Source organism: Botrytis fragariae (genome assembly GCF_013461495.1).
Source record: "Botrytis fragariae strain BVB16 chromosome Unknown tig00000045, whole genome shotgun sequence".
Lineage (NCBI taxonomy): Eukaryota > Fungi > Ascomycota > Leotiomycetes > Helotiales > Sclerotiniaceae > Botrytis > Botrytis fragariae.
The window spans coordinates 1,883,727-1,896,260 of record NW_023500991.1 but is presented as its reverse complement, the minus strand read 5'-3'; the positions used below and the strand labels follow the sequence as shown (position 1 = coordinate 1,896,260).

The following is a 12,534-nucleotide window of genomic DNA, read 5'->3' as shown; positions in this document are numbered from 1 at the left end:
CACCCACCCCCGCGTGGGGAAGTAAAGTGAATAGAGAGGCATGTATGTTTTCTCAATCGTCCTTTTATTTTCAGTCGGTTCGCTGATCCGATATTTCGTTTAATGACCCCTCTTCTAGCATTCATCTGATCAGATCTGCTTGCCTTCGCTCGCCTGACCACTTGCGTTCTTCACTAAATAATTCATTTCTTGCTTGCACATTCGCAAAAAGAAACTATCCACTCCATCTCTGATATCATACACTTCATCCCAATCACCCGCCCCCCAATTACGATTTCCCTCCACCACCGCCTTCCATCACTCGCCACAACAATGAATCAAAGTGCGCGAGGTAATCAAGCAACGAGATCAAGGTCATCCTACCAAAATAAAAGAGTAAATTGACCAACGATCGATCAAGGTTCATTATCAGCACGCATGATAGCGGTACTGGCAGCATGTGTAAATCAAAAAGCAAAACTCAATTACTGTCCTCCAACCCTCCATCTCTAGACACATTTTTCCCCATTCCTAATGTCATGAATATATTGAAGGACGCATAAAGCATGTGCTACATCGACTGATCCTATTCTAGTCTTCCAGGCATTTTGAAAACCAGATCCTCGAAAGTGAAAAACTCGAATAAAAATTGCAAGTCGATGAATGAAATGCATGATATCAAATGGGCTGTCAATGAGTTTTTGAAAAGTTTGGTATTGTACAACGTGCCCGTAAGTGTGTGGGGGGAAGATAATGTACAATTTGAAAGGCCATTTTCTTAAGAGTTGTCGTAACAAATCCCGATATTTGACAGTGAAGTATGAGCTCCCAAGTTCGCAACCAGGATGGAGGTTCATTCAAGATGAGATTACTCTTCTTCGGAATCTGAAGACTCATCACCACTTGATTCGTCTTGCGTATGTTGCTCGACGCTCTCGATGGGTTCTTGAGAAGCTGATCCTGGCCCTTTCTTGAAATCTTGAACCTTTTCTCTGAGCAATGCGATTTTGCGTTCTTGCTCAGTTTTTGTCATAGGCTTATTCTTCTTCTTTTGAACAGGTTTCGTAAGCGGACGAGGCTCTTCCTTTTTATCCTGATACTGCGCTTTGACATTGACGACAGTTTCTGGCGAATGGATGGCGACGCTATCATAAATCTTCCAGAGAAGATGTACTTGGAGTGATTCAATTTCCATTTCAATGGTACCATCTTCCTCGACCTAAATAATAAGGTTAGACAATCTAAAATTATTGCATGTAGAATTTTTCTACTTACCACCATCTCTGGATGTGCTTCTTTGACCAATTCCATGATTTCCGCAGTAATGTGATCAGGTAACTGGCCAATTCCTTGGGAAATCACTTCCTTCTCGAGGACTCCCAGGGATCTTTCTTTTCGAACTCCTCCAGATTTCTTCGGAGGTCCGGTAGTGCTCTTTTTCGTTGGGTTAACTTTCTTAGCTGGTTTAGAGGGCTTTGATTTCTTGCTAGGTTTCTTGGCAATTGCCGCCGCCTTTTCTTTTTCGACAGTCTCTTGAATGAAAGTAAGAATTTTCCTCTGCAAGGCAATGGCATCTGGGGATTCCGGTTTTGATAACATATCAATAAGCTTGGCTTGTTCGAAAAGAAGTCGGGCCGTAGCAGCACCTTGTAGTGCTTCTTGAACGGGCTCTGGCTCATCTTCACTCTCCTCTTCCTCCTCGCTCTCTTCATCCCTGTCGGGAGTCACAGCAACAGGTTGATGATCAGCGATCCATCGATCCTTCCTAGCTAATAGTCCATTGAATACCTCCTCAAACTGCTGACCCATGACACGGACGGGATTGCCTTCTGGATTGAACTTGTAACAATTATGAAAAATGAGTTTCACATCTTGTTCGAACTCCTTCGCTCTGGTGTAGGCACCATTTTGAAGCTTTTCAGAGACAGTGGAGATATCCATGGGCGATTTAATGACAGTAAAATAATTGGGAATTTGCAATGCGACGGGGTCAACAGGATCCATGAAAGCACTAGAAAACGCCAAGTATTTTGGCTTCTTCAGTTCATTCAGTGTCTCTTCACACCACTTGAGCTCGACAGAATATTTCTTGCTCTTAGGTCTAGCGGAAGAGTAAGGTAAATCCTTGTTTTTTGGTGGATGGATTTCACGCTTAGGCCTGCCGTCTTTTGTTGAATCCCGACGAATTAATGGCGTGCTGGTGACTGGATCAAGAGCAAAAGTTGGGGCTGGAGCACTCATGGGTACAGCAGCGCCAGTAGATCCGCGAGATGGTCTTCTAGCAGTAGGAGTGCGAGCAGCAGTATCAAGAGAAGGCGTGGGTCGCTTAGGTTTCTTGACTTGGGCTTTGGCAACATGGGCTGGTGGCTCGGGTGGTAGACTTCCTAGCTTAGTGATAATCGATGTCTTCACATCATTGGCAGCGGCCGTGATGGGATTATCAAGACCATTGAAAGCAACGGCGTTCTCGTAAAGAAGCACGGCATCATCCATGATGGCCTGGATCGAAGGGTACTCGCCACTCTTGATCTTCTTCTCCATGGTACTCAGATCAACCTCATTCTTGACTTTTTGTGCATAAGCATCTGCGAAACCAGGCCAAAGAATTGCGACTGGAGCTCTGAAATTCTTTCCAGCAGCAGTCTTGATGATGTTTTTGATGATTTTGATGATCTCTTTGGTCTCATGTTGAGTGATTGGGCGCGACACATTGCCATTGGAGGACGAAACACCATTTGTAGTTACTCCGTTGTGCGCAGGAGCTGGGGTTCCGACATGCGAAGGGATTCGAGGTTCCTCACTTTCCTCGGTCTTGGTACGTTTGGCAAGTGGTTCTTCTTCGCCATCGTCCTCTCGCTCACGAGCAACTTTTGTAACCTGTGGTTGTGCGGGCGCATCTGTCATATCAACATCACTTGTACCAAGATTGGCAGCCGCAGATTCTTGAGTGGAGTTGGCAGTTACTTGCTCCGGCTTTGGAGAAAGATCCATGTCAACAGAAGGTGGGGCATTGTTGGGAGATGATGGGGGTAGATCGGGTCGGGGCGCATCGAAGCTGAGGTTCATGCCGTCAACACTTTCGGCTTTCGTCTCTTGAACTGGTGCAGAAATCTCTCGTTCCAAGCTCAATGACTCTGCCTTGTCCTCTGAAGCTGGCAATGAAGGTTGTCGTGTGGTTTCCGGTACTTGAGTAAGTGGAGATACTTCATCCCGCATATCGGACACAGGAGCTTCGACAATAGGTGGAACTGCTGTAGGTGCGAAAGTATCGTTTGCAGCCTCGGGCACTGAATCAGCTGGTGTAGGTAGATCGGATACAGTACGGTCTGGTTCTTCGGTTGCTTTTAGAGGTTCGTCGGAAATAAATGTTGTATTCGAGTCTTGAAGTTGAGATACGTTTTGACTCTCGGGAGAATCTTGCGCATGCGATTCAGCTACTGTGGACTGAGGAATGGAACTGTTTATGGTATGCGATTCTACATTCAAGCCCCCATCGGACTTCAAGGTAGAGGTGATTTCAGCAGTTTCAGAATTGGTGACTTCGGGCGCGAGGGATTTTTTCAATTCAATATCAGAGGTTGTTCGTTGTTCTTCAGTTTTGGTATCATCTCGAGTAGAAGATCTATAATTTTTCATTGATAAATATAAGTGTACAAAAGATGAGGAAGAAAAAAAAAGGAAACTGAGCAAAGAAATCATGGTAGAGAAGACTTACCCGTTGATATTAAGATCCAAAGCCATCGTATCAGATGATGGAACGGGTATTGCCTTTTGCTCCAAAGCTACATCTTCTGAATGCTGGGTGGTCATGACGGCCATCAACAAACAGAGATCCTCTATTCACAGAGGTATTGCTTGCGACAAAATTGATAAAAAGATAGCTTTGGGCTAGTGGTTGAAGTTTGAGAGATTGAAAGAAAAGCAATGCGACAAGATCGAATGTATCGGTTCTTGTGAATTTGTGTGAATTCCGATAGTTTTGATTTTTGGTTGTAAGGTGGATGGATGGTTATGTTGCGACAAGAGGGATTATTTAAGTTGGTTGAAAGTACTGTTGAGTAAATTAGTTAGATTGCGCTCGAGAGACCACGCGACTTGAATGTAGTGAATAAGAAGAAAGAGAAAAGTGTATTGACTGCAAAACCGAAGTGTAGCCAGCAACCAAATAATATAGAATAATGTATGAACCTATTGAGGTAAGGTGGCGGGATATGTGAATGCCCTCCCTAGACCTGCCTTTATTTTAATCCTCGGCGCAGCCTCGTCGATATGCGACAAAGAGTTTGAGTTGCAGCCTTGCGATTTCACAGGTAAGGAAGGTTCAAAGGTTCAATCAATATTTGGCCACTTGCACTCTTGGTTGATTTCCACTTTGATAAGCTTGACTACCACCCAAAACAAAACAATGGAACTTGTTGTTTGGGGAAGTACAATCGCGAAGTGGTAATTATTTTGTTTGTGTTGATATGTTGTAGGTCGGAAGCTGGAAGCTGTAGTTGCGAGCTCTCTTTGGGTGCTATTGTTTTGATAGAAGACACGCGACTGTCATTCGGAATTTAGAATTCCCTTTTTCTTTTGCTCTTTGAATTTCGATTGAAAATGTGGTGAAACCAGTGAATCGTCAATTGTGATATGAATTGATGATTGTGATGTAGAGATTGAAATAATGTTGTACTCAATCCCCTGGTTCGAATTGGAATCAAATTAAATCGCAATGAGAGAGGTTGAGAGTGGGTGAGATGAAGCGCGACGCGATTTATCGTGAAAAGGTACAACTAGCGAAAGAGACCTCCCCCCCCCAAAATCGAGATTGTAAACAAGACCGATCTAGCGTGAACTAGTGGGTGTATGTAACTTCAAATACAGGTTATTGATAATTAAAACCCTGACCTGACGTGATAGTACCGTACTCGTATTGTGGGAGAGTTTTAATACGAATCTCTTTCTTCACTCTCCAAAATGGTGTTGACGAATGAATGATGAATAAGAGAAATGAATTCGTTTTCGTCGTTCCAAGTTGATCCGATGCGCGCAACCAAAGCACAAAGGATGAATGAGAATGGAATTCGTTTACCCCCGGTCGTTCTCGGCAATAACGTTCTTCCTTTCCGTCACTCACTTCACGCCACAAAAAGAAAGGAAAGGGGAAAAAGAGGCGGGAGGAGAGAGGGGTGAAGGGTGAAGGGTGAAGAGAGAAGAGAGAAGAGAGAATTGTTAACCTTTTGCGATTGCTCTTATTCCTTTCGTTTGTGGAAAAGAATATCAAGAAGTGTGTCCTCAAAATATCATCAAGCAATGTAAACAAAGAGACAGGAGAAACGATTAAAATAAGATAAGATAAAATACGACAAAAACAAAACAAAACACTCAAATCACCATAGTACAAGTGAAGAATGAATTATTTTTCGAGGTTAGTCGTGGGAGTGGATTGCGTGGTGTTCGTGGATATTGAATCGATAAGGAAAATCGTTATCGTCTTTCTTTCTTATTTTGATGATCTCAGGATGGTCGCGATGAAGGTCATGTGTCGTGGAGAGGTGAGGCACGGTAAGGTGAGGTGAGGTGTATTTTGAGTGAGGTTTTGGCTGTTGATCGGGGGTGGTCGGTGCTCTTCAGTGCTTTGGACGAATGAGAAGGCTGTCGCAAAATCAACCTTTAAAAAATTTGGTTGCAAGACGAGAACTTTCGGGGGGACATACGATTAACATATTTAAACGATAGCAAGTGATGACCATGAAACTAAACCTAATGCACTATTAGTCAACTTGTTAACACCTTGTGCTTAATCTGCAGGCTGCCTCGTAGGAGCCAATCACATCTGCTCATCCGCTCCTCCAGCCCCACATGGAGTGAGGAAAGGGAAGGCTCGGCAAGGATTGTCAAAGGTTAAAATGGATCAATACACAAGAAGGATATCTACTGGGCCAATCACTGCAGCATCAACAACAGAATTAAGCCACATTTCCATTCTCGGATCCACCTTATCTGGCCCGCATCGACTCTTTGGTGCTCACGATAGCCACTCCACGTGATCGAGATTTATTTTTTCTATCTTGGGTAGAAAAAAGTTTCTTGAAGTTTTGGTTTGATAGCTTCAATGGTAGAGACTATACCTCACCTCATTCAGCACCACCACCATTTGAAACTATAGCGTATTGATTTCGTATAATCTCAATTGGGTCATCACGTCCAATTCACGTTCGACTTTTTCAATCAATTCTCTTTCGGAAGACCGTTCACTGATTGTCCGCCAATTCCTCACTTCGAGATAATCTACCTAACTTTCGTCGTATCCAAATTTCCACCCTCTTTCGTACGTCGCACAACCAACCAACCAACAAAATGTCGACCAAGAGAAAGCTCCCGACCAAGCTTGGTCAACCAATGGTCAAGCAAGGTGTGAAGTCATTTGGAACTGGTCACTTGGATGAATCGAAAACTGTGGTATCGGGCGGAGGAGCTGCAAGCAAGGTGAAGACAAACGGAGCGAAGAAGAACGAAGTGGTTGAAATATCCAGCGACGAGGAAGAACAAAGTGACGATGATATGGAGGAAGTAGAGGAGGATGGAAGTGATATCGAAGAAGATGGCAATGTCAACGCAGATGTGACAATGGGAGATGAAGGAGCTGAAGCTGCCGAGGAAGATGGAGAACCAACATTCGGAGATCTTGTTCGAGCAAACGCCTCGGAACCTATCGATGTTGCCGCCGCTTTCGCAGATTCTAAATCTCAAACCCTTTCATACCCTCAAAATTCCATCCAGGCTCCTTCTGGCGCATCCCTCGGAACAGTTCTTACTCAAGCCCTCAAGACAAACGATGTCGCCTTGTTGGAATCCTGCCTACACACGACGGATCTCAGTACGATTAGAGCCACAATTCAAAGACTCGATTCTCCTCTCGCTGCAATCTTACTACAAAAGTTGGCAGAAAGATTACATAGGAGACCTGGTAGAGCTGGTAGTCTCATGGTTTGGGTTCAATGGTCAATGATTACACATGGTGGTTACTTGGCAACTCAAAGAGGTCTCATCAAGAAGTTGTCCGAGGTCAACAGAGTTCTCGATGAGAGATCAAAAGCTTTACAACATCTCTTATCTTTGAAGGGCAAATTGGATATGTTGGACGCACAAATCGAATTACGAAGAGGCATGCAAAATCGATCGGGATTAGACAGCGAGGATAATGATGAGGGTGTCATCTACGTTGAAGGTCAAAGTGATGACGAGGAGGAAGTGATCGTGAATGGATTACCTCAAAGACTCGCCAAGAACGGAGATCTCGAAGATATTTCGGATTCTGAGATTGAAGAGGAAATGCTTAATGGTATGGTGGCGGAATCTGATGAAGAGGAAGAAGATAGTGAGGATGATTTAATAGATGATGAGGCCGAAGAAACTGATGCGGATTCTGGAGATGAGGACGAAGTTGATCACGATGATATGGACGAGCAAGGAGAAGATGATGAGAGTGATGATGCTGAACAAGGACCACCACGATCCAAGATGCAAAAATTAACAGGCAATCGTTTCCAAAATAGAAGATAATCAAGAGAGTTTTGACTGTTCAATGCATCTTGGGCGTTTGCATGGTTTTGGAGTTTTTTGCATGCTCTTCTTTTTCTCTCTTCTTCTTTTTTCCTAGGTGTGGTGTAGGGGGATCTCAAAAAGAACACATTTGTTTTGTAGGAGGATATTTTCCCTTTTTTTTTCTCATTGTATTGTATCTAACGGCTATGGGTACGAGCATATGATATCTTGATTATATATGCATTTTTCTTCGTAGGCGAATCGATAGATATTTGGCTGAGCTTGCGCTTGGATACACATGTATCAATCGGATTAAATGTCAATATGATGGATGTTGTAGCAATACCTGGTGTGTCTCTTCCTGTGAGCGAGCCGAGCATATAGATATGGTTTTGTGAGATTTACTCGAATGAATTTCGGGAATGCTTGGGTCTTTTCCTGTAGATGGACCTACCTACCCACCCACCTACCTACCTACCTAGGTATTTATATATACAAAAATTATAATTACAGAGGAGGTTTACACCAGGCCATATTCATCGACGCACAAAACCACACTTTTCATTTCTTGTCGTCGTGATTCATCGTGTCTCATATCTCGTGTCTCAGATGTCAGATCAGAATCATTAGATGGGATGAATCATTAGATAGGATGGATGGATGGATGGATGGATGGATGCAGGTCTCCAAGTGTCAAGGTCGAAAGTTAAATGTATGCATGACATAGGTACATACTTGATACAATAGAATGATAAGAGTATCTACCTACTTACCTACATATCTACATACATACAGACATAATTTTGATAGATTGTATTATATTATGTTATATCATATTATATTGTATTGTATCATATCACATGACTAAAATAAAAATAAAAGTAAAAGTAAAAATAAAAGTAAATGGGAGATCTGGAATTAGAATTGATTGGATTGATTGGCTTCGCGATGAAAAATGGAATTGGAATTGGAATTGGAACAAGATGGGTTTCAGTCGTGTTTGGGAGTGAATAGAGTGAATCAATCCACTGATATGACAGGACAGGACAGGACAGGACAGGATATGATATAATCTAACATGACATGACAGGACAGGAGCTCACTCTGAATATCAAAAAAACGGGTCCACCACACCCAGCAAAATCGAGACGTTCTCTCCAACACTATGATTTTCATATTGAATAATAAAGCCACTTCGCAAGATGTTATGTTGTGAGCGGAATACGATACAGACGCGTGATACGTTAGAAGCTCGTGAGTCGCACGCGCGGATGGAAATCAGAAACCGCGAGTGGGCATCTCGGACGGCGAGAATGGGGCAAGTGGTGCGGTGCTTGCTGTCTTTTGGGGGTGTTTTTTTCAAAAGCATGTTTTATTTGTGATTTTGGTATTTTTGGGGGAGGGAGGGCTCAAGGACTCAAGGCTCAGGTACGCGCGAGGAAGGGGTGGCGTCTAGAAGAAAGGGGAGAGAGAGGAGAGAGGAGGATGTGTATTGGTTTATTTTTTTGCTGCGTGCTGACTTCTTTGCTTGTGGAGGTGCGCGCCTCGAGTTTGCGTATATATGGGATGTGATTGGATATTTTATTTTATCTGCTAGGTACTAGGGGTGTGTAAAGTAGAATCATAGGTATTGGTGATTGGTGATTTGTATTTATAGGGTTTTGTGTGCAGATTAGGTGTCGAGGTGTTTTAGTTGTAGAACTTTTGTTGATCTAGACGGGGTGGTGATGGTTTCTTTGGGTGATTTTGAGGATTGGGTATTGGATATTGGATATTGGATATTGGATATTGTGTGAGTATGATGGTGTTTCTTGGGTATGTGTGTATATTGAGAGAGAGAGAGCCATGTATTAGGGAAAATGATTTTCTGTGTATATCGTACATGTGAGAATAGTGTTTGATTTGTGTACAGGTACGCTTCCAAGATTGATGATGTGATGAGTCGCTGGTGTACATCGTACTGTTGGTATTGATGAGGCTGTGAAATTATATCCATCATCTCCATCACAGTGGGTATGCCTCGTACTATGTATGAGTGTTGGTGATGATAATGATAATAGTAATGGTTCATCAAAGCGGAAAGAAAGTACAAAGCATACGGAAATTGTACGGTAAAGCAAAACATACTTAGTCCTGTACTAGAAGCTTCATTATCATTATCACCAGCCATCGGGGGTTTCGGATGATTTCCAAGGTTCTATCACTGATCTCTCTTCCCCCGTTTATGCATCCCAAGATTCAATTCCAGTATTACCTAGTCGGCATTCAACTGAGTAGGTGCTAGATAGGTATGTTTGTATTATTTATATTTATACTATTGATGTTATATTATTGATGTTCATATTATTTATATTCATATTACTTGTGTTCCTCTCATATTCATATTTCTTCATATTTCTTCATTGGCAAAGCACTCTTCCAAATAACGAGATCAATTAATCATTCACTCATGCATGTTCATCCATCGAGACCTTCCATCCCACCATTTTATTTTTAACTTTTCAACTTTTCCTTCCCACCACAACTAAACAGGGGCACATCATGAGGATCCGCTTAACCGTTGCACCAAAAGAAAAAGCTTACGAGTCCTGGTTGCGTGTCGATGCAAGCTCATGGGCCATGGCTAAGTTGGACGGGCTATGCAGTGACAGTGACAGTCTCATTCTCGATTCCTCGTGTGTCCCCCCATACTTTGAGAGAGGTGGTAGGGCTACAGATTGAACCTGGACTGGGAAGTGAGTGCTAAGATCTTACATTATCTTATGATTACGATTATTTCATGCCCCAGTCTCCAGTTCCCTCGAGCAATCTGATTCGTATGATTCGTAGCTGTGATTCGTACGTTGATGTCGCTTTGATCATCTTTTCTACTTTCGACCTGCTTTATATTGGGCTGCGTGCTTAATTTATTCTTTCTCTTTTCCGGTCGAAGTCTCGTATCTTGGGTCATAAGCAAGTTTTGTTCTTCGTATTTGCTGCTGCAATCTGTACTTTGCCATTATCACTTACTCATTCTTTTGGGGGACTCTTTTTACCATTGACATTTCGTCACTCTTTGATTTATATTTAACGAGACGAGAGAGAGGCTCCTAAAGTATATTTATTGATACACTTGGATCATTGAAGAATCAACAGAAAAGAGAAGGTGTTAACACATCCGCTCTTGGCGTACGCACCGCCAGCATCCTTGGCAGCATCATAATCCTACCATTTTCAGGAACAAAGTTAACAAGGCTGAATTCTATCGGAAATACGAAAACTTTGTGTATTTACGCGCACTTGCTTTCGGGTTTCGTGTAATTTAGTTGGTTGCGATTGCGGTAGAAGGGGAAGGGAGGAGATTATTGAATTTATCCGGGTTTTTGGTACGTCGACTTGCGACAATGCGCGCTTTTACAAGATTGGGTGCGTCGGTGTTTGCGATGGTTCTATCGTTAATGACCATCTTGGCTTTACTACCTCAATCGAGATACACGGAACATTTGAGGAAGATTGAAATAGGAGGGACGAGTATTAATGATGTGACGGATGGTTTGTGGGATTGGGCAAGTGGGGATGATGATGGAGGGGAGGGAGAAGAAGGAGGTGTAAGACTGGTGGTTTTTGGAGACAGTTGGGTTGATGATACGATTGAAGAGAATGGGGATGGAAAGGGTAGAAGTTGGACGGAAGTTCTTTGTGAAGAGGTACGCTTTTATTTTCTCTTTCTTCTGACTGTGAATTCATGAGTTTGACCGATTGAGGTTTGACAATTGGCACATTTACTAATTGATGGTTTTCAGCTCTCGTGCACTTCAAAGATCAGCCTAGCAGTCTCCCAACCCGCATCTTCATACCCATCATCACCACCCACTGGTGCCCTTTCATCCAACAAAGTTTACCTGTCTTCCATCGAAAACACCGCAGGGCAAAATAATACCGAAACGAAAATCACCCTCGAATCTATGCTCCCCGATCTTGAAGCTCAAGTAAAATCCTTCATCGCCCTTCCTCTGCCAAAAAAGAAACTCAAAGAAACAATCTTTGTCGTCTCCTTCGGCACATGGGATGTATGGCATTACGCATCCCTCGATTACACCAAAGCTCAAGAGGCCCAAAACAAAGCTGTTACCGAAATGTTCGCGCAACTCGACAATTTGTACGCACATCATAGGGAAACTTTGGAAGCTACTCATGTTATCGTAAAACCACATAATGAATCGCATGTTGTGGCCAAACCACAATTTAGAATTGTCATCCAAAAACTTTTCGATCCGACAATGTTGCCTGGTTGGATAAGCCAAAGACCGATGCCATTGAAACCTAGTTCTGTGGCGGAACACCAAAAGAATGCAATTTCACTGGTCAGAGATTGGGATAATAGTGTGGAAAACTTTATCAAGCCTTGGTTTGCTAGTACACCAGAAGCCACCACTACTTCCGAATGGGCTGAACCAGCACCAGCACCAGAAGAACAAGGATCTGGAGATGCGGTTCCGGAAACATTCGACCAGAACGATGGACAGCAATCGCAATCACAAGAAACGCGTGAGTCGGAAGGCGTTGTTGAGACGGAAAATAAACCGGATATTCCTCCGCCACAAAAAGATATCTATTACTATGATCTGAATAGATTCCTCACGGAAATTATTATAGAACATCAATTGGAAGATGAAGGATTATCTGACGCGAGTGGACTCGGTACAAAAGAAAGTCCATACATTTCCGTATATGATCCTTGCGTACGGGCAGGAGATGACGAGGCAAGCAAGAAAAGAGGACCTGGAGAGAAGCGAAAATCGGGGAAAATCAATAAAGGAAGTGAGAAGAGAGGAGAAATGAAAGATACAAAGGCATTACCGGATATTAATGGGTTCCTCGTCTGTGAACAACCGGATGAGTATCTTTTCTGGGATGATTTTAATATGGGGGGACAGGCAAAGGAGATGGTGGGGAAGGAAATCGCAAAGATGGTTCGAGAGGGGAAGACTTTGAGGAAGAGTTGGGGAGATGGGACTGTACCGGGTGTGTGAGTTATTGGAGTCA

At 43.0% G+C, this 12,534-nt stretch overlaps 3 protein-coding genes across 3 annotated transcripts; 2 read left to right on the top strand and 1 right to left on the bottom strand.

Annotated features, from left to right (window-relative positions):
* Positions 1-847: 847 nt before the first annotated feature.
* On the bottom strand, positions 848-3,798 carry Bfra_003774 (putative transcription regulator bdf1 protein; the record flags this gene model as incomplete). The annotated part of the gene is made up of 3 exons (XM_037334178.1): positions 848-1,198; positions 1,255-3,601; positions 3,695-3,798. 3 exons carry the CDS (start codon positions 3,796-3,798, stop codon positions 848-850), a joined length of 2,802 nt encoding a protein of 933 aa, XP_037194265.1.
* Positions 3,799-6,321: 2,523 nt separating this feature from the next.
* On the top strand, positions 6,322-7,527 carry Bfra_003773 (putative u3 small nucleolar rna-associated protein 5 protein; the record flags this gene model as incomplete). Its single annotated transcript, XM_037334177.1, has 1 exon — positions 6,322-7,527. The coding sequence occupies one exon, from the start codon at positions 6,322-6,324 to the stop codon at positions 7,525-7,527; it is 1,206 nt and encodes a 401-aa protein (XP_037194264.1).
* Positions 7,528-10,892: 3,365 nt separating this feature from the next.
* On the top strand, positions 10,893-12,521 carry Bfra_003772 (uncharacterized protein; the record flags this gene model as incomplete). Its single annotated transcript, XM_037334176.1, has 2 exons — positions 10,893-11,195; positions 11,292-12,521. The coding sequence occupies 2 exons, from the start codon at positions 10,893-10,895 to the stop codon at positions 12,519-12,521; spliced, it is 1,533 nt and encodes a 510-aa protein (XP_037194263.1).
* Positions 12,522-12,534: the final 13 nt, after the last annotated feature.